We start from the raw sequence: 22,924 nt of genomic DNA, 5'->3' as shown, positions 1-22,924 counted from the left end.
GGCGATATTTTTATCTCCGCTTCTTTGGCTTTTAAAGCCAAAAAAGCAGAGATAAAGCCCTTGTTAATATGCCTCTAAATTTGTCTAAGAGAAGCACTGGCAGACTCGAAATAAGAACCCTACTAAGCCAACCACCAATTTAAATCTTGTTTAGATAACGCACCAGTGCAGTACATGCTTAAACAAGATTTTGTCACAGATTTTTAGTTAACTTCCACCAACGGTAATTTCCTACTGACTGATCCTCTCTTGCAATTGGTGGGCACATAGTTGTTATCAAGCTATGGGATGTGACACAGGTTTCTAGACTTCTTCAGACAGATTGCCCTTTGCACTAGTCTTGAGACAGCAAACATTATAACATGTCTATAGCAGATTAGTAATCCCAAAAAAGTACCAACACTGCATCTTGGTGGTTATTCATGACACTTATATGCCTGGACAATTACTATTGGCAGCATTTGCCTCCTTAATTTTGCTCAAATGAAACCCACTGCCTGAACAGACAAGCTGGTCATGGAAACTCACCTCGTTTACAAACCACTGGCAAAAGGCTGGAGTGATCCATTCTCTGGCGTGAATACCACAGTCCATCCAAATGATTTTCTTGGCTGTGTCTGATGGTTTGCTGATCTAATGGGAGAACATAGAACGCTGCTGTCATCTCTCTTATCTTTAAAGGTAATCCCCAAAGAAGCACTTAAAAGGAATTCTAAATAGCCCCATCAATCAGTCATTAAATTAAATTGGTGTTAGTGATTGCCTGTCATGTGCACCCAGGAGTGTGTGATGGGTGAATAAAGGTTGATCTTCTGTGCCCCACCTCCAATTCGCCCTCCATTGTTTCTGTTCATGTGCCTCAGGTTGAAGGGTCTTACGTATCCTGGTCAGTGATGAAGCAATAAGGGGCTTTCTTTGCTACATTTGTGTTCAATGTGCTCTTAGTGTTATGACAGCTTTGCCTTCTCCACCATATATATGTCTGCTATTACCCACACCTGGTGTGTAAATCTTTTTGGTGCACATATATATAAAGTGTACTGCTGAGGAGCATGCTATTACCATAATCTATTTTTGTGGGTGTCATGGGATCACTGTATTATTGACATCCCTGCAGTTTCTTATTGAATAATGAGCAGCCGCAAGTTATCACAAAACTGGTAAAATTTGTAGGGTGTGCGGAGAAGCAACTCAAATCAATCTCAGAAGCACAAAACGAAGAAGGGGGGAATCAGTGAAAACCAGCAGTCCTAAAAACAAACCGCTTTAATCTGACAGACTGTACTGCATCTCCTTTTTCTTAATCAAAGGCACTTTTATTAAGTTGATAGCTGTTTATTGAATAAGTATTTTAATTAATTTTTACCTGTGTGAAACACAGAGGTTGAATTATGAATTGTCCACAGAAGGACTGGGAACTGGAAAAATTGTGGTAACAGCTATTACTCTGATTTTATTTGTAATTTTAGGCACTTTGACAGACTTTATTGTCTAAATAAAGTATTTTCGAGTGAGACATCCCTGCATAAATACTTTCCACATAGTTTGTTGCTCAACTGCTGTGCCTCAAATCATGGACTTGGGTTTTCTATCTAGTCTCATAGGCTCTGGAAGTAAAGGTGAGGGAATGCTGCAGCATCCCCTGAAATAACTGTGCTGAAGTTGAGAAGGTGAATGCTTAATAAAAATGTCTTTACATTTTGTCTTTATCTTGTCTTGTTTGCTGCATGTTCAAAGATAAAGGTCTAATGTCAGACTTTTTTCTTCTAACTGAGTGTTGCTTATTGTTTAACATGGAGACTTGTGTTTAGTTTTCATTCTCTGACAGTGGAGTGAGAGGCATTTATAAAGAGAACTATGTGACAATCATGCTGGAGTACAGGGAGTGTGATTTGGAAAGGCTGTAGGATGTTATTTTTTTAACACAACAAAATGTAAATACCTGTACATGGACTGTACAAATATTTCACAAAATATATCAGCAGTTAAAAAAGCACAAATGACACACTTTCACTGTAATTCTGGAGCGTGATGGAAACATACATGTTGAATAGGATCAAGACAAATCAAGACACTTAGGGGCATATGTATCAACATCACCATTTGCGATTCTCAAATAGCGATTTTTAAAGAATCGCTATTTGAGAATTGCAAAACGGGATGTATTTAAAAAATCGCAAACTTTTTGCGATTTCTTAAAATTCCTTAATTGCGAAATCGCAATTAAGGAATACCTGCCCATTCATTTCTATGGGCCAGGAGACCCATAGGAATGAATGGGAAGTAATTCTCAAATAGCGAATTCGCAATTTGCTAATCGCTATTTGAGAATAATTTCAAAGGTGCAAGGGTGTCATGATGACACCCTGATGCACCCCTGAAATGAGCATGTGTGTGCATATGGCGCACATACATGCCCTAAGGGCATGTATGAGCGTCACATGGCAGTTTGCAAAATTAAAAATAGTGCATTTTGAAAGGAAATCGCAAATTACCACCAACTGGAAGTTGGTGGTAATTTGCGATTTCTTAAGGATAATTCCCACAATTTGGGTGCTTTTTACATATCATTTAAGAAATCGCAATTTGCGATTTCTTAAATGCTTACGCAAAATTAAGAAATCGCTAAATTAGCAATTCCTTAATTTTGCGATGGGATTTTGCCTTATACATCCCGTTTTGCGAATTTTTAATCGCAAACGCTGTATTTTGCGAATCGCAGCGTTTGCGATTAAAAATTTGCTTGATACATATGCCCCCGAGTGATGTGCCAACATTTCACTGAAACTCGATTTCCACATATTATCTTTTATGCTCTTTATAATTTTATCAGTAATGCCCATTTCAAAGAAAAATATTTTAGTGATAGTATGATCCAAAATGACCCCTCCCTCCTACATACCACACATACCACATCCTTACTGCTCTCCTACTGAATGGGCATGGCTCATTTGCTACACTGTTCTTTTTGCGATGCTTGCACCTTTGACAATCCCTATGACTTGGGTGATGTAACACTAATGGCAGCACCTCCAGTCTAAATATTGTCCCGGCACCACGGCCTGGGCTCACAACTCAAAATATCACCTGTTGGCTGGGAATGTCCCCTGCATGGTATATGGGCATGTACTGGTGCCCCGAGTGGCTGCATGTGAAACAGGCATCATGACTTGTTACAGGTTCAGCTTAGATGCTGAGCTAGTGTGTGCACTATGACCTCATCTTGCCCATGATGAGAACAAGGTTCGGAAGCAGTTCTGTGGCCTGGACGGGTGTATCAAGCAATCCCTTTCTTTGACATGAGACTAGTGTCCATTATTCGGAGGTAGCAGTGTACTGACTTGTCAACCAATAGTCATGAGCAAATCTTTTATCTGTGTTAGAGAGGAGAGCAGTGTACCAGCCTCACCCATGTAAAGTTCTGCTTATATGTAACACCCTAATCTTCCCTGTGCATGTTGAATGGTGAGTGGGTGGCACATGTATGGCAGTTAGATTCCATATAATATGAGAGAGGGATTGCTTGGAATCCATTTTGCCCCTGGTATAGCATGGCACAAGATGAAGAGTGGATACAGCTTCCCCAGACAGTGGAAGTGTATTGCCTGCATTCCTAGGTCTGGAGGGAGATCCAGATGCTCTTGTGGGAGAACATGGAAACAGGGCTACTCTTAAAAATTCTATATGGACCTTTTGGCAAGGGATTACTTATTAGGTTTTCCTGTGCACCGAATTTGGTGGATAGTAGTGGAGAGAGGATGAGTCAGCAGATTCTGTTTTTAAGGGAGAACAAGCCTCTGGGCATGACCTAACTTTTTGTCTGTCCATGGTTGCTACTTCAGAAAGGCAGATGATAGCTAGGTGCATATGCTTCGTTGTGCCTGTGATTTGGCTATTTCTGCCAGGAGACAGCATTCATCAGTACCAGCTGTGAGAGGCATCACCTTGCACAGGACTCCATCCAGAGCATGACATTTGAAAGGAAAGCACCCTAATCGAGTTCCAGGAACTTAAAAAGTGGATATCCATCTCCTGTATGGCAAATGAGTATAAATGTAAGGCCCAACTCATCCCACTTTGTTGCAGTTCCACATTCTTCTTGCAGAAGGAAGGGAGTTTTTTGCAGAGGCAGTGGCCAGATTATTTCTGAATTGTAGGATGGTTAGTGGTGTTATGATTTTAAATAGGATGTTTTCCAGACTGTAAGAAATTGGGTTAATGGTTGACTGGGATGTGAGCCCTGGTCAAGCAGCAACCCTTGTCAGGATAAGGCAAAAGCAAACCCCAAATTAACCTGTGCTCAATCCCTGGTAGCTTTGCATAGATCAGTCAGGCTTAATTTAGAAACAATCTTTAAAGTTTTTGTGGAACACTTCAAATAGTAAAACAGTGAAAACACCACACAAAAAGGATCCCAAAACAAGTTAGAACGATAGAGCTTAATTTATTAAATAAAAGAAGACCAAAATGACAATAATCCATTTAGTAGAACTGGAGATATTAAATATTTAAAGTTTCTAGAGAAAATAGCACCAAAAGGCATAAAGCACCAACTGTGGACATCTGGTTGCGCCAGACCAGGACAAAGTTGCAAGTTGAGGCTGACCACGATAGAGCACGGACCGGCTAAAGGGACCAAGTTAGGCCCGCTGAACAAAAATACTTTAAATCCTGGATTCTGGATCATTACGTTAATCCGTGCCAACGATGCACCATGCAGAAGAAGTAATGTATTGGTTTTGAGATGTGATCAGGCTGTGGTGCGAGGGCCTGCATTGTAGTCGAGGATCCTGGTGATTGGGCTTGCTATGTGAAGTCCAGCATCTCGGATGAGGGCCACAGTCGGGGGATTACATCGCTCCCAAAGATGAGCAGTGCGGAGTCCGGTGTTGTCATCGAGGTTACCACCGATGGTTGATGAGAGGGCCCACAGCAGTGATGCATCATGCAGTGGCGGTTCCGAAGGCATTGCAGCGGTGATGGGGGACTTAACGACGGGTCAATTGCACGTAGCAGCTGAAATGTATCGGTTCTGCTTGAGGTTGCGCCGCATAGCAAAGGAGATGTGTTTGTTTCGCTGGATCCACAGAGGCTGGTAAAGCACCTTAAGCTCACTTCCAAAGGTCCAGGACTAGGGTAGCACTACTTGGCAGGATAGGCTCACCAATGGCAGAACCCTGGTGCAGATGCAAGGTTGTTGGAAGCCTGTGTCCTTGAGTATTCAGATTAGGAGACCAGACAACTAGCCCTTGGAGTTGCTCTGGGTTCCGGATTTAAGAAATGCAGGTCCAGTCCTTCTCACCCAGGGAAGGGGGCAACAGGCGATATGACAGCACATCAAAGCAAGAGTCCAGCAGACTGCAGTCCAGCAGAGAGGCAGGTCTTCAGCAGCACAGCTGTCCTTTTTCCTGGCAGAGTATCCACAGGTCCAGAAGTATACTGAAGTGGTGACGTCTGAGGTCTAGTATTTGAAGTGGGGGAGAAGCTTCTAGTTGTTTCCCTTTAATGTACCCAGGCATCCTTCCTCCACTGTCATGGTTCCAGACTACAGGGAGTATCCAGCCCTTTTCATGGAGTCAGGACACAGACTATTCAGGTTTAAGTGGGGCTGTGCCCAGCTCCTCCCTTCCATCCTGCAAGTGATGGTCCATCCAGGCACAAGTAAGTTCCCTATTGTTTGTGGCTTTCTAGGAGGCCTACATAAAGCCCAAATGTCAGCTACACCCAGTTATGTGACTCAGGTTCAGGCTAAAGGCACTAAATGTCTAAGACAGGAAAATGCCAACTTTCTAAAAGTTACTTTGATTTCATGCAGAAGGCAGCGCATCTGCAGCCGTTTGGAGTGAAGGTTCTCAGAATTCTTCACACAAAAGAGATAATTGAAAGAGCCAGAGATACATACAAAAGCTCACAAGAAGAGTATCCAGCAGTTGAAGTGTTTGACATATTGTTTTCCGTGTTTGTTGGTCAACTAGCTCTGATGGTGTCATGGAAAGAACTTTCAAATGTTTATTGAAAATATTGAAAATAAATGGTGTTGGCAGGAATTTAGCTCTGCAATCACAAAGAGTTTAATTAAAGGCATGAGAAGATGGTCAGCACTGGCAATTGTTATGTTGTCTTAGTTTTTAGTGGCCTAGCCTTGCTGCCGCAGTATTAACCCAACCCCTGTTTTTGATTGTAACTTTCTAAAAGTGGAATTTTCTGAATAGCAATTTAAAATCCGACTCCACCATAAGTTAGGATTTCAAATTGTGATTCCAAAGACACCAAAGGTGAACTAGCAATCTCTTCCCAATTTTGAAATTACACTTGTAAAATGTAATAAGGCAACTCCGATGTTATCCTATGGGAGAGATGGGCCTTGCAGTAGTGAAAAACAAATGTAAGCATTTTTCATTACCAGGACATGTAAAACTTAAAAGTACATGTCTTACTTTTAGAATTCATTGAACCTTGCTTTCTGGGCTACACATGGCCTACCCTAGAGGAGACTTATATGTATTGAAAAGGAAGGTTTGAGCCTGGCAAAAGGTTCATTTTGCCAGGTCGAAATGGCAGTTTAAGCTGCACACACAGGCTCTGCACTAGCAGGCCTGAGACATGTTTAATGGAATACTTAGGTGGGGGCACAATTAGTGCTGCAGTCCCACAAGTAGCTTAGCTTTTAATTTACAGGCCCTGGATACTTGTAGTACACTTTACAAGGGACTTATAAGTAAAATATGCCAATTGGGGATAAGTGTATGTTAACATAATTAGAGGAGAGGGCACAAGCACTCAAGCAATGGTTAACACTAATAAAGTGCACAGAGTCCTAAGGCCAGTAAAAACTAAATCAGTACAAAAATGGGTGAGGAAGGCAAAAGGTTGAGGGGAAGACCACCCTAAGGCTGAAAGGCCTAATACAAACCCGGCAGGTGTAGGCTGGGATGAAGATAAGAAGCGTGCCTGCCTGCCTGCCTTCTCAGAGAGGGAAAGAGAGTACCTGTCCCTGCAGGAGGAGAGGTAACCAAGAAGAAGCCCAGCTGTGCTCCCAGTGTGTGGAGAATCCAGAAGAATATAGCACTACTACCAGCACAAAAGGCAAGGTCCAACTGTAAACACACTAGATGATCAAATACAGGGTGCCGCTTGTAAAAAAGAGACAAGAGTGTGAAGTGCAGTCAGTTGCGTAACAAGTGTGTCCTAATGCAAGAAAAAGAAAATGTGTCCCATTTTGCTGTTTTGGTAGTGAAAGTTGCTAAATTAGGGTACAAAGCACCCCTCATGTTGCTTCCCTGGGTTACACTGCACTGTGCGCTGCTGCACTAGGCCTTTGAGTGAAGCACACCCTGCTGGTATGCATGATATTGTTTTTCACCAGTGTGTCCCTGTCTCCTGCTCATGTGCTTGCACACATGCAGCACTGTGAGTATCTCCACACATGCTGCACTGTGAGTATCTGCACACATGCAGCACTGTGAGTATCTGCACACATGCAGCACTGTGAGTATCTCCACAGATGCAGCACTGTGTGTATCTCCACATCTGCAGCACTGTGAGTATCTGCACACATGCAGCACTGTGAGTATCTCCACACATGCAGCACTGTGAGTATCTCTGCAGATGCAGCACTGTGAGTATCTCCGCACATGCCACACTGTATCTCTGTACCTGCAGCACTGTGAGTATCTCCACACATGCCATACTGTGAGTATCTGCACACATGCCGCACTGTGAGTATCTGCACACATGCCGCACTGTGAGTATCTGCACACATGCAGCACTGTGAGTATCTCCACAGATGAGGCACTGTGTGTATCTCCACATATGTAGCACTGTGAGTATCTCCACACATGCAGCCCTGTGAGTATCTCCACACATGCAGCACTGTGAGTATCTCTGCACATGCAGCACTGTGAGTATCTCCGCACATGGCACACTGTGTCTCCGTACCTGCAGCACTGGGAGTATCTCTGCACATGCAGCACTGTGAGTATCTCTGTACATGTAACAATTTGAGTATCTCCACACAGGCAGCACTTTGAGTATCTCCACACATGCAGCACTATGAGTATCTCCGCACATGCCGTACTGTGAGTATCTGCACACCTGCCGCACTGTGAGTATCTCCACAGATGCAGCACTGCGTGTATCTCCACATATGCAGCACTGTGAGTATCTGCACACATGAAGCACTGTGAGTAACTCTGCACATGCAGCACTGTGAGTATCTCTGCACATGCAGCACTGTGAGTATCTCCACACATGCTGCACTGTGAGTATCTGCACACATGCCGCACTGTGAGTATCTCCACACATACCACACTGTATATCCGCACATGCAGCACTGTGTGTATCTCCACACATGCAGCACTGTGAGTATCTGCACACATGCAGCACTGTGAGTATCTCCGCACATGCCGCACTGTGAGTATCTCCACACATACCGCACTGTATCTCCGCACATGCAGCCCTGTGAGTATCTCCGTACATGCAGCACTGTGTGTATCTCCACACATGCAGCACTGTGAGTATCTGCACACATGCCGCACTGTGAGTATCTACGCACATGCGGCACTGTAAGTATCTCCACACATGCAGCACTGTGAGTAACTCTGCACATGCAGCACTATGAGTATCTCCGCACATGCAGCACTGTGAGTATCTCCACACATGCAGCACTGTGTGTATCTCCGCACATGCAGCACTGTGAGTAGCTCTGCACATGCCGCGCTGTGAGTATCTCCGCCTGCACGTGGAGAGGCCTTCTTTATCTTTCATAGCATAAATGTTTTTCACTCACCTTCAGGTAATTCATCGGCCGGGTTTCATAGGTCATCCCCAGGTTGTGTTGAGTCACTAACTGCGTGTACATTCTTTCTAGGTCATCCATCCACTGGTAAATCTGTAACAGTAATGGTCTATCTCAATTGCTGTGAAAATATAACCACAGATATATCGCTTTTCCATACCCAGGTGATAGCATTTTAAATTGTATCTTGTTCACTTTTCAGGCAGCAGGATCATAATAGCAGTACATATTTTGCCTGATTTCACTGTGTAGTATTGGTTAAGATCTGATTAATGAATACCACCTCTAACACTAGCTACACAACTTGCTGCCTCAATACCCCTGAGTGTCTCTGCACCAAACCCTCGGTTGAACCTGTACTAGGACCCTCCTCATTTAACGTCACCGCACTAATCCTTGTTTCGGGTTTGGCGGGTGGGATACTTCGTGAAAATGCAGAGAATATCCCATCCGTCGGAGTACAAGTACCATAGGCTATAGAACACTTGTAATGCGAAGGCTGGAATATTCGCCGTGTTTGTGACTCAGCATCCCGCCTGCAGAACTCCTAATTTGGCCCTTGGTCTCCCCTCAGTCATAAAACTCTAGCGGGCAAGGAACAGCTCATGCGGATACTTTAGTACAGTTAGTGAATTTGCATTAGTGCTTTCAAATTCTGCTTTCACTCACAAATTGTTACTAAAATGTATAGTTCTTTGGTCTGAGGTATATTTATCAACTGGACCAGGCTGGACAGTGCTTAATTTATTGAAGAATTAATGCCGGTGTCCAAATCTCAGCTCAGAAGCCGGCGGCCGACACCCTGGCACAGAATGCAGGGCTGCATAATCTGAAATCCACCTCATGCCTCTTTGATGAACCACCAGGCACTCTCTGCCCCTTTGTTTCACTCTTACAGGTTCCTGCTTTCTCCTTTTGATACGGTTCTTCCATCTTTCTCTTTCTCCGTTGAGCGTTTTCACTCTTTTGCTGTCAGGAAATATTGGATGAGGAAAAATAAGTGCTAGTCCCCAAAAATTAGGGCCGGAGGCCCCCCACTGGCAACCACCGGCTCAAATTAAGCACTGAGCCTGGGGTGGCGGGTCCAAATATATATTGGGCACATGGCTCTGGTTCTCAGTAGTGTGTCCCTGTTTCCAGCTTGCGTACTAACCAAAAAGCACAGCAAAGAAGCATGAAGCACACGTTCACCCTTTCCTCTGTATTTGTCTTCAAGTGGCTCTGTGACCCTTGAGAGCAGCACACAGGCAGAGTGGATTAAGGCCCATCTTTACCCGCCCTATGCCGGCTTCAGATGCATCTTCAAAGGCCGGTGCAAGGGTGTGAATGCAAAGACAGGACAAGGGGGCTCTTGTTGCACTGTGAGTGTCTCCACTGGCACACCCCTGCCTTGCCTTTGGAGGGTTTCCATGGCTCCACTTCAGCAGGGTGGGGTCTTTGCACTGGGTGCTGCCTTCTATTAGGAGTAAATTCAGCCTGCCCCTGGTGGGTCTCCTCCTCTCTGTGCTTCTAATTTAATTTTAAACAGGTGCATGGGCAAAGGTATCTCACAGAAACACCCCCATGAAAATGAAGGAACAGAAAACTGCATAAAAGAGACCAAGAGAAAGAGAGAGCGAGAGAAAAAGGGTGTTAATTACTTTTGCTAGCATGAACCATGAGGTAGACTGAAGCTGCCCTGGACTGGAAGACCTTGCTGTAGCAAGGTTAGAGACCATTTGTGTTATGTGAGCAGTACCTCATGGTTAGTATTCTTTCCCATTAGGTTAGTTGCTGGTCAGGCAGACTGGGCATTTTATCGAATCTTTCCACCAGTTTTCACCTGGCTTGATGGACAGACACTTTTTAATGTTCCACCTTCCTAAACTGGATAAAATGCGGCTGATGACATACATAGATATCTGAAGCGTGTCAAACTATCTGACATATGGCAATAAATGCACCAACCATGTTCCAGAGGCAGCATCTCAAACTCCTACCTTCCTCTACGCAAAAAACTCAATTCTGTCCTAAATCTGTGTTTGTGGAGGAATTTATACCTGTAGCGTTCCTGTTCGGACAGTTGGGTCATCTTTGACACCAACCTGTTGCTCAAATAACATGTAAAAAAGAAAGTAGAGATGGCCTAGTCTCAACTCACTATAAAGACCTCAGGTCTTGTTCTATCGAAAAGCTGCTACTCAGGCTAATGCAAACTTCAGGCTGGCATCTCAAATGCTACCATGTGTGCTGGGTTCTGCTTGATTACTGACCATCACCCCAACCTGAAACATCTTCCCAGGTACCCTTTCCAGCAATCATCCATATCAAACCATGATGTGTGATGTACAAGTGATGCAGTAACCAAAGAGAGCCCGTTAAAAGGAACTATCTTTCCACTTCTAATGTTCAGTGGAAAACAGACAGTTTATTTAAATAGCCCTCACCCACCAGGGTAGCATGCTTCATCATTGGGTTCTTCCCGTTCCACTGCAGGGCGGGAGCACTTTGATCATATACTATGAAGAATGGAGAGACAAATAGGAGTGGGGGATGTTTTAGTGGCAAAATTAAAACTACCTGACTTAGTAGGAAAACTTTTTTATTCTGGCCTCTAACCGGTATGATTTAAAAGTGGGGACACATTTGAAAATCATGCAATTATGTACATGGATTTCTGTGGTCTACATGTTTCAAGCCGTACCCCAAGGCTTTTTTCAGGACCAAGGAATGCTCCCTGATACCAGTCCAGTCGAAAAAAACTCAAATTTGAGTGCACTCTGATTTAGACCAGTGGATAAAAATATACATATACATACAGAACCCATTTGGTAAAGTTTCTGTAAGATACGTAGGCAGCCAAAACTCAGGCCTCATGGGGGGGAGAGATGCCTTTAGTCAATATTTCTTCAAGGCTACTCCCTTGCCTTTGGAGATAGCCTGCCCCCGCTCTGTGTTTTTTACCTCTACCTCCCCCTTCTTTTTCAGATAGGTGTAATGTACAAGGCTATACACAAAAAGAAATCGAACAGTCCTACCAAGCAAGATTCATACCACCGACTGCCTTCCTTTCACATGCCCGCGACTTTGGACTGACCTTCTCCCACCCAACCCTAGACATATTCAGGGAAGACCTTCTCTTTACCCTCTTCGGCCACTGACTGACTCCTCCCTTTCTCCTCCATTCCAAGTCCTCCTCACACCCCCCTGAAGTTGTGCACACCTGTGAAAATGTTTCTGCGTGTGCGCTGTGACCCCAAATGCAGAGATATATTCCTTTGGCTACATATTACTCAGTCTGCACTCTTAGGCCACGTTCTTGTTCTAGAAATGCCCTAAGGACATAAATAAATAAATTAAATTCATTGGAGATTGCACACCGTGTCGGAGTAACCAAGTAGTAATCTCTAGGTGTTAATGGCTGTTTGCCAGGATTAAAAGAAGAAGATCTAAAATCAATGCACCTTGTTCCAAAAAGAGCGCAGGTGTTTTTCTGCTTCAGACCTGCTCGGTGCACCAGCCACTAGGAACAGCTCTACTTCCATTGTTTGCTGTACCACCATGCTTCCATTTTATTATCTCTATTTTCTTGTTTCTTTTCTCACTTTACTTTTTCACCTCTCTTTTTTGTTATCTAAGCTCTACCTCTTTCCTACTATCCCTTATCCATCTTTTTAGTTCCGACGGATTAAAGCATTTTCAAAAATGTGCATGTACAACGAAATAGGGTCTCTGCAAATACATTTGTAAATGGCTGCAAGTGGGAGTGAATATGGGACTTGCACTGGTTCTCATTGTTGTCTTGCAAATATCATGTCTTACGTTAACACATACCTTGAATGGCTACAATGCCTGACAATTTCTCCCTTGTCCTCACCACAGTCCATTAATGTACCCTCCGTCAGAACATGGGCCAGAAGACATTAGCATTTCCAAGCGGATGTCTCAAAGAAGAAAAACACGCTGCGACATCTGCACAGCGATACTCAGCGCCTGTCGCACAAAGCGAGAACGCTGCTGTTGGGTTGGCATCTGTGATCTGATGGCAGCATGTACAGGATGTTCAACGAACAGATCCCTCATGCTACCCATATCCGGGACTGATGCCACCCAATGTCCAGATTACCTTAGGGACATCCTCACCCTCCGATGATGTGAGAGCGCACAGGTGTGTGATTTACAATCCCTCATGTGATGAATACTTTTACGTTGACTGAGATGCCAAGGGAGTTTGCAATGGTAAAACAAAACAATCTTTGTGATTCATTTGGCTCCACAATAATAACCAGGAATTGGTGACTGTTACGGAATTTTATTTTCAATTAATAGTCAGCCCAACATATATGTATGTCACAAGAATATTAAAACGATGCACGATTACAGCTGGCAAGCTTAAACAATGCAGTTGGTTCAGTCTCAGTAGGATAAGATACAAATTAATCACAGCCTCATCAACTGAGAATCAGAACTAAGTGTTCCTAAAGAAACTCCGGTTCTCTCCCCTAAACATGAATACGTTCTAAGATCATCTAATCAAAGTGCTATGTTTAAAATAAATAAAGATGGTTTCTAGAGTGGCGTCTCAAGGAAATTCAGAAATGCAAGGTGTCAGCATAGTGAAGACTCCAGTAGAAGTCTTCAAAAATTAGAATAAGTGTTTAGCATGAAGCTGAACACTTGTAAGAATAAAGAAAGCAGAGAGGTCTGTACCCCTCAAAGTCTAAGGAAAATTTGATGTCTCCTAACAATGTGAACCATTAATTAAAAGAAACAGAAACTTCGACAACATTCGTATCTCTTCCGACCCCACCAAGAACCAATCATTTCACTTCTCATGGTGTGCATTTGCATCATCCCCTGAGTTTTCCATCCCACAGAACTTGATCAGCTACTGCAAACTTGAGCATCCCCATGTATTGTGTAGTTCCTAAAAATACATAGGATCTGTGCGTTTAGACAACATAAACTAAGGGATTGGTGTCCAGACTGATTCCAGACACCCCCAAAGGATATGTTAGCCTTTAGACCAGCTAGCTCACAGTGGCACCATAAGCCCCTTAACCTTACCAAGGAGCGAGGAAAATTTCTGGCAACTATTGAACATGACAACTCTTGATGCTGCAGGGATTGTGGAAACAGTATGGTACTTTTCGCTCAGTCAATCGTACTTACTTAGTCTCAGAGAGATATACAGAATAAACAATGGGGAAGTTTTCAATAAGCACTTATTGGACCAGCCTCATTCTAGTATAAAACATGTGTGCTGTGGCAATCATTAGACAAAAGTAAATGTGTAGGATTACAAACACCAACAGAGTAAATAAAAGGTAGAAATCTACTATGATGCTGAAACATTGAATATATGCAGGCATATATATATGACAGTAATCAAGCATACTCCTACGATGCGGACCCTACCTAAGTGTACCAAGCAAGTATGTGGGTGTAAAGCCAAGATTCCCCTAGGAAAGAGCCACCCCCATTACCTGATGGGAGAAAATGAAGGACCCCATCTTGGTCATGAGTTGGACACATCGCAAAGGATCTCAGACAGCTGCGTGTTGAAGCTTCAGCATGCAGGACCCCAGTGTCAGTGTGGAAGTGTCTCCTCTGCCTATCTAGTGTTGGTATGGTTCATTTATACCATAAAGATATTCTCGGGGTTCCTTACACAATCAATATATTGTGAGTACGATTATGTAAATGAGCCTAAATCAATACATGCAATTATGCAAAGTAGTTCTTTCGCCCTAGAATGCAGATGACCATGACTTTTATACACAGTATGTTAATCCTGCTATGTACGGCATGTGCAGGGACTTTTCTAAGAATCCCTCATGCATAATTAATGAGGCTAGTTTCAAGGAAACCGAACAACATTTATTCAACACATGACTGGGTAAAAGGTCAGTGCTAGGACCATTATGTAGAGCAAGGTAAGACAAATGTAGGTAAAAGGTGTAGCTACCTAGGCCTAGATTGGGGTACATTGGGGTGCATAACACTCGTTCCTGATACACGATGAAGGAGTCTTTATCTGCTGATTAGGTCTTCACGTTTCCTGTCAAGATTTCTCTTCTCAGACATTGCTATCAATTATCTAATACATACAACAATACTCCTTTCTCTAGCTAATGAGACCTTGAGAATGCATCTGCAAAAGAAAGACCAAGCAAACTACTTTTCAAAATGAAGGCCTATAGTTAGACTAACTTTACCAGAGCATTTAATGTGCACTTAGATTATTTGGTTATCCATGCACACGTGTAACCTTTAATGAAACTGCAAAACATGAGCAAAAGAATACATGTTTACATATGCAATCATAGCTTGAAGTGTAAGTGTAAAATGTAAATAAAGAATACATGATTCATGTTTAAACTGAACATTAGTGCACACATTTATAAATCTCTAAGTTTCTACTACGAATTCATATCTGTAATGTGTTTAGATGTGTCACACATGTTAATATTATTAAGGCACAGTAAATACAAAATCAGGTGCACATATATAGTTGCACTTCTGTGACTTATAAGGGTGGAGCCTAAATTATGCTCCTCCAATCTCCCCTCTGATGGCGATGTTAGCCATCACAATAACACACATATGAATCCTTATCAGGGGAGATCAAATCAATGCCTTGAGATTCTCAACTGCAAAAACAACAGTTGATGGACAGAATGCAGAACCATGTCATACATTCACCCCAGTACATAGATCTGGGCCATCATCCCCTTTGATATCGCTTTGTTCGCCCTAAGTTGGCAGGGAATGCCCCGACGTGGGTCCCTTGCTCACTTTGCCACTGGATTCAAGTTAGCCTGGCTGATGAGGGTTATTAACCAGAAACCGGTCCCAGGATGCTTGTTTCCGGTCCAGGGAAAACATGGCTTGGCAGTTCGATCTGGACTATTCCCATGAGGCACAGGGTCAGACTTATTTGCTATGGCCATGTCTGAACTGGAGTGGTGGAGTGAGCTGAAGAATGATGATGGATTAAATCCAGATCAGATGACTGGGGGTGAGTGTTTGATTTGCTCAAACGCTCCGTCCATCATCCCCTTTGGTATCGCTTTGAAATTCTCAACATCTTTCATCTAGTATTTTCCAGGTGTTTCATGGCACCAAAAACTCTCCCCTGATTCTCCTCCATTTCTACACCCTCCCTCTTTCTCCTTATTCCCCTTATCTACTGTGCTTCCCTTTTAAGATCAAACCTACAGATGGAATTACTACACCAAAAATGTCTCCCATAATTTTAGCACCACCACTACCTCATTTAATTCTAATTTTCGTTTCCCACACAGGATCATTCAAATGTTCTACATGATAAATCTTTGGTAAAACTAAACCTAAATAACACGTACCATACTATTCCCAGAGCAATTTAAAGTATGCACATTTCCCAAATATAATAAAAATCCCTGGACTAAAAGGATATTGTCCTCCCAAGAACAGAAGCCAAAGTCCTACATATTCAAAAAATGTGGTCGCAATCACTTCTACCCATGTACTTAGTGTTAAGGGAAGATTTATCTCTAACCACACATAATTTCCCTTTGTGCTGTCAATCTAGAAGCAGTAACTCCTAAATCTTGATGTCTCGCTTCTTCCGTATCCCACAGTCCTTTATATCTCTGATGCCAAATTGTTTTCCCCCTTACATCCATTGCTCTCTTCCTGTCTTCTGTCAAATACCCAAATTTCTTCTCAACCTCAGTTAAAGAACATGTTGAATTGTTTCTATGAGCATAAGCTGTGTCCAGTTTCAAATTCAGTCTAACTAAATTAACTGTCTCCATTGTCTTTGCATGAGGATGGCGATTCAAATGCACGAACAAAGGGACTTCAGAAAGTACCAAATCATATTTAATAATAATAATATTGGAAATGTCCCTTTACATAAAACAGACTTAACAGAAGGCTACATGTTACACAATACATAAGAAGAATATAGTGATAGACAATTCCCTCTGTCACTGATGCAGGTACCTGCTTACAGACATACCAGTCCCTTGCATTTATATTGTCAATATATTCATAAAGCAATTTAAAATAGACATTTAAAGAATGATCTCCTCTAGATGCATCTACATCAGTGGCGGCTGCCAGGAGGGAAAAGTGGTGGGCAGCACAAGGGACAATAATAAAACAATTAAAATTAAAACTTACCTGCTGCCTGCTGCTCTTCTCTTGTTCACAGACTGCCAGACTCCCCTGCACCAATCCATACACTGCTCTCATGCTGGTCCTACTATTACCTAGCATAAGAGCAGCTCCCGGATTGGGCAGAGCGGGCTGGTTTTATTACGCTCCCAGAAGGACTGGAAGCCTGGAGACATCTGAGTGCGCATGATGGTTTGGCCATCCTAAGACAGCTGGCCAAACCATCATGTGCACTTGCAGTGCCCACTACTGCAAGTGTCCTCCATGCTTGCCTATCAGAGGATGGCCCCACCCCCAAGACTCAACTTGGCTCCGGTCATGAAAAATAAAATGATAATAAAACTGCTTTATTATCATTTTACTTCACATGTTTTTAAGTGCTGGCTTAGGCATTGGGGCAACGCTCCTCCACCATAATGAATGAGCCGCCACTGATCTACATGCAAAGCCTTATAATCTATTGTGTGCAAGCTATTGTCTGTAGGACTTGGGGTGTTAGGGGCAAAACTAGGCTTAAGCCCGGCTACTGTGGAAAATGTCAGTGAATATCATCCTACCAGAAGAACAATTAGTACTAGAACAATGTCAAACAACACCCCTACTAATATATTTCTACATCTATTTGTGTTATTAGTTTCCCCAACTTCTCTATATTCCACATGTGCAAATGGCAAAACAAAGTTCAAACAACACGCAGTGACATATTTACAAAGTCTTTGTGAGTCTTCCCTAGCCCTACCTTGTCTTCTTCTAAATGACACCCTTACGCTCCTTCAGCAGCCTCGGACGTAGGTAATATTCTTAATTCTTTAAACAATGTCCTTTTTATTATTTCTAACAAAGCAAGGTCAAAGCTCAGTTCAAATGATTGTGTCAGTAGTATTTCAAATTGCTTCATTTAATGAGAGTGCAAGTTTAAATTCAATGCAGGTTCCAGCTCTGGTTCACGGAGGCTCAACTGGGATCTCTCTCTTGCCCCCAAAATCACAGATTTCCCCTTCACCACAACCGTTATTAGTAAAATATGTCTATTGAGGGGATGAGTACCTCCGACATACGACGCTAGCTGTCTCCTGAGTACAGGTTGTTCACTTGCACTGTCACTCAGGCCAGAATCCTCAGTATCGTCTGTCCAGTGCTAAAGTGCAAGTGCTCCTATTGTAAATTGGATTATGGATTGGTGTTTCCATGATTGGCATATTTGATTTACCGGTAAGTCCCTAGTAAAGTGCACTGAGAGTGCCAGGGCCTGTAAATCAAATGCTGCTAGTGCACCTGCAGCACTGCATGTGCCACCCACAAGAGCAGTCTTTCAAAGCATTCTCAGACCTGCCACTGCAGTGTCTGCACGCAGTTTTTATTGTGTCGGCTTGGCAAATGCACCCACTTGCCAAGCCCTAACCTTCCCTTTTATTCCATATGTGCCACGTCTAAGGTAGGCTCAAGGTACCCCTGTGGGCAGGGTGCCACGTATGTGAAAGGTAGGACATGTCCTGGTGTGTGTGACATGCCCTGATAGTGAAATACATTGTATTCTGTTTTTCAGTATTGAAAGGCTACTGTCCCATTGAATAGGATGGGGAACACTTTGTAACATCTTATCAGTATATCTTCCCATTGGGACAAGATAGAGAAATGGAGTTTAGTATGCCTGAACTCACAATGTAGAAATGCATCTTTTAGTACAGATAATTTTTATGTTCTCTGTTTGAAAATACCACTTTTAGAAAGTAGGTATTTTCTTGCTTAGCCAGCCTGTGTTCCTGTGCTGGGTTGTGGATTGACTGTCTGGCTTTGGAGCGGCAGGGACTGGGGATGAGCATTCTCTACAGACAGCGACAGAGGGGTGCGTGGTCTGTCCGGCCTTTCCTGGATGAGTCAGGAATGGGCTGAATAGACCTGGGCTGCATTTAGAGTAGAGTTAGGAGATTTCCTTACACCTGAATGGGCCTGGTCTGCCTTGGACAATGTGGTCTCCACCTCCAGCTGGGAAGCTGGGCCAAAGAGGACCAAACCGGTGTGGTCTGAGCACAGACACTCTCTGCACGTCGCTGCATGCTGACCTCTACACCCATGACGGCACCATGGTTTGGGGGCACCATGCGTAAATCACATGATGCACCGCCCCGTCCCACACTGCAGTCTGGGCCGACCAACGCTAGCATCCATCAACTGACACTGCTGCATGCACCGTGACCTATCAGCACAACCTCACTCCGTACCGCAGCCCTGGTCTCACCGATGCTGCTGGACGACTGTCACTGAACCGCTACCTGCATTGCGACTTGAGGGCACCGCACCGCTACACTTCACATCGCAACTGCAATGGCTGCCATGACTGGCCCACACCTACGCGGTCGGTCGGAACCAAAGGTACTGTATACAGGTCTGCTAACACTAACGCTGGTCTGCACAAATGAGGTCAGCCGGAATTGTTGTATTCTGTTGTTTGCAGCACCATGGTAGCCCCAGACGGAGCTACTGGCTTCAGTGAACTGCATTTTAAAGTTATTCATGCAAAGTACATATTTTTGGATTACTGTATGTTGGTCCTTAAGGTTTTGGTCTTGTTTGCACAGATAAATATTGGCTATTTTTCTAAAACTGGTGTGTTGTCCTTTTGTAGTGTTTTCACTGTATTGCTGTGTGTTATGTGCAAATTCTTCACACACTGCCTCTGAGATAAGCCTGACTGCTCATGCCAAATACCAAGGGGTTGGGCAGGGGATATTTCAGTAATGTATCCCCCTTACCCTGACAAGAAGGAAGTGACACTATTTGGCCAAAGGTGCAAACCATTGCCAACTAAAGACCCCCATTTCAAACAGGGGACAATCCTGTTTTTCAGTCAGGAACACTGCAAAGACTCATTAGCACAAGAGGTAGAGCATCTGTCCACTTCAGAGATGTTGATGCACATACTTAGGCCAATCTGGTTTTCAACGTACCATTGACCTGTTCCACAATGTCACTCTGGCTGATAACTGGAATGAAATCTGTGCTCCACTTGCAGCTCTGCACACAAGATTTTCAAGACCTCATTATTGAAATGAGTCCCTCGGTCTGGCTCCAGCGAAGTCAGGAAACCGAACCTTGGTATGAGCTCCCTCAACAACATATCTCAGCCCGTTGCACACAGGCATCTAAATAAAGTCCATCTGTATTCTGTTGAATGGCCTTCCTGATCTTACTAAATGACAAAATGTCACTGGAGCTCTTTTCCCTACATTCATCTGTTGACACACAACTTATCTCTGGCACAATTCATCAGTCAGAAATTTAAATCATGGATTAAACCAATGCAGTCTAAGCAACCTGCAATCTTGTCACTTCCTCCAAGGTATAAGTTGCTGACAGTAAAAGGTTATAGTTGGTCTCACCTTCAGGTTCATTCACAAATTCACAATTAAACTTCCATGTCCCATGAGCATAGTATCATGCAACCTCATTAGCATATAGATTGCCCACTGTCACATAATCATCACCATTGCGATGAGTGGGATTCTTCTTAACTGCAAATTTTACAGGCAGCTGTAGTGTCTCATGACCTGTGGATCGGGTATCCAGATGATGTTGTAAATCCTCCTTGTGACCATAACTGTCCCAGGTCATGAACGACACCAAAGCTATACCAACCATCTGTAAATATAGTCACTCTCAGCTGGTCAGAGACATAGCAAGCCCTAGTAAGAGCTAGCAATTCAGTCACTTGTGTACAGAACACCCCTCAAAGCTAGGAGTATTCAACTACCCCTGATACTGGACATGCTGCGTATGCAGCTCTCATTGTATCATTGTCTTTTAAACATGGCCTATCCACAAACAGTGTGTAATCAGACTCTACCAGTGACTCATCTCAAATATCCGGTCTTGGATTGGTGCAAAGGTCAGTGACATCGAGACAATCATGCTCCCCTCATCATGCTCATTCTATGGGAGAGGCATTAAAGTGGCATGATTCAAAGTAGCGCAACTCTTAAGGGTGACATTTTTCGCTGCAAGTAAAATCTGCTTACATTTTGTCAAGTGACTGTTTGTTAGAGGTTGTGTGTGGGTGACTGTCAACAAGATCTCAACCGACTGGGGCACAAGAACAGTTGGAGGATGTCCTATCACAATAACTTCACACCGTTCTATGCTGATACCAACTGCTGTCATGGCTTTAAGGCATCCAAGAAGCGCTGCGGCTACAGGATCAAGAGTAGCAGAAAAATAGGCCACAGGTGTCTGTGTATGGACTGCGAGAGCTCAGCCCTCCATCTCACTGCAGAAAAAAGTAAAAGCATAATTGTAATCAGGCATTTCTCTGGCTGGGGCATGACAGAGACTTTCTCTCACCTCTAGAAAGGTAATCAAGCAATAATTATCCCATGGTATCGGATCAGATACATCCTTATGTGTAAGCCTCTGTATAGGCTTGACCAAATGTGAAAGTTAAGATTCCACTGCAGAGAGCAGACCACCATTCCTAAAAACATCCTGACTTCTCTCTGGGTGGTTGGCGTATTCATTTTAAGAATCACATAGATTTATTCTTGAGACATCTACCTCACTCCTTTCTTAATGTGATGTCCGAGATACAGGACTGTCTTCTGACAAAATTGCAAATTACTCGTGGACACTTTATGTCCATTCTCATCTAGGTGGTTCAACAATGCAATTATGTCTCATTTGCAAGCTTCTTGAGTATCTGACACCACTAACAGGTTATCAGTATACTGAATCAGGACAGTTACAGGGTTTGATTAAAGCCTCAAGATTCTATTTGAGGATCTGGTTAAAAATTGGAGGACTCTCTGTATACCCTTGTGGGAACAGAAAGGCAAATCAGAAATCAAATCAAATCAAATCAAGGCGAAGAGGTACTGATTGTCTTCATGCAAGGGAACAGAAAAAAATACCTAACAAAAATCGAATGACAGTGAACCACTGAGCCTCACATGGAATTTGAAACAAAATAACAGCTGGATTAAGTACACCAGGACAATAGAGAACAACAATTCTGTTAATCTTTTTTCAGGTCCTCCACTACACAGTACTTACCGTCTTCTGTAAGCCCATAATGTGTGAGTTACATGGACTGCCCATTATCTCTTTCAAAATGCCTTGCTGTATCATTGACTTAATCACTGGAGTAATCCCAACAGTTGTTTCAGGGGTCAGATTATACAGTGGGGTTCTTGGGTATTCAACATTTAGTTTTACTTTTACGCGAACAGGCTCAGCTCCCTTTATGAGACCAATATCTTTTCCTGTAAAGTTCCAGACCTCAGGCTTCACCATATCTTTAAGATCCAGTGGTGAATCCTCGGATGTCATTACTGGATACAACCCATCTTCTGGCCCTCAGTGCATCAATTGAAAGCCTAAATCTTCATCATGGGTCTTCAATTCTACTCCTTTCGGAGTACAATAGATAGTGCAGTTTAATTTGCACAATAAATTACAGCCTAATAAGCTCACAAGACTTGAATCACACACTACAAACTGGTGATTCTCCTCAAAGAACCCTATTTTAACATGTACTTCTTCTGTTACAGGGTTTGCCACTTGCTTATGTATGACTCCTACAACCTGGATTCTTTTTCTCAAGAGCGGTAGGATTGGAATTACCACTGTTCTAACAGTAGAAGGGTAGCACCAGTATCGATCAAGAATGATACAGAATTGGAATTCACCTCACCTTCTACAAATGGACCACTCTGGTCTACCTCTAAGACTGCGCCAACTGCACAATTTTTCTCCCCTCTCTTGCACCATCATTGTGACTGATCAAAGCTGTAGCCCTGAAACGTATCAAATATAGGAAATTGTGGAAATTCATTCTGGTTTTGGAAGGAATTCTGATTTGAATTTGGGACTTGATTTGTATTAAATTGGGTACCATATGCATTTCGCTGCTTTATCTGGGCTTTTGTACTCTGCATCAGTGGAGCTTGGGGCACATTAGAATTTAGCATTCTCAGTCTTGGTACATTCTGT

The 22,924-nt window shown here is 43.1% G+C and overlaps 1 protein-coding gene across 5 annotated transcripts in view; it reads right to left on the bottom strand.

Annotated features, from left to right (window-relative positions):
• CPO (carboxypeptidase O) overlaps positions 1-22,924 on the bottom strand; it is a 523,455-nt gene that overhangs the window by 133,395 nt on the left and 367,136 nt on the right. For all 5 annotated transcript variants that reach the window (XM_085648890.1, XM_085648886.1, XM_085648887.1 and 2 more), the window contains 2 exons: positions 8,789-8,890; positions 529-633 (listed from right to left, as the gene is read on the bottom strand). In XM_085648890.1, coding sequence (XP_085505016.1) covers positions 529-633; positions 8,789-8,890 — 207 coding nt within the window. The remainder of the gene's footprint in view (positions 1-528; positions 634-8,788; positions 8,891-22,924) is intronic.

This window comes from Triturus cristatus, chromosome 3_2, assembly GCF_964204655.1.
Source record: "Triturus cristatus chromosome 3_2, aTriCri1.1, whole genome shotgun sequence".
In the NCBI taxonomy this organism is placed as follows: domain Eukaryota; kingdom Metazoa; phylum Chordata; class Amphibia; order Caudata; family Salamandridae; genus Triturus; species Triturus cristatus.
Note: the sequence above shows the minus strand (reverse complement) of the source record. Positions and strands in the feature narration are given on the sequence as shown.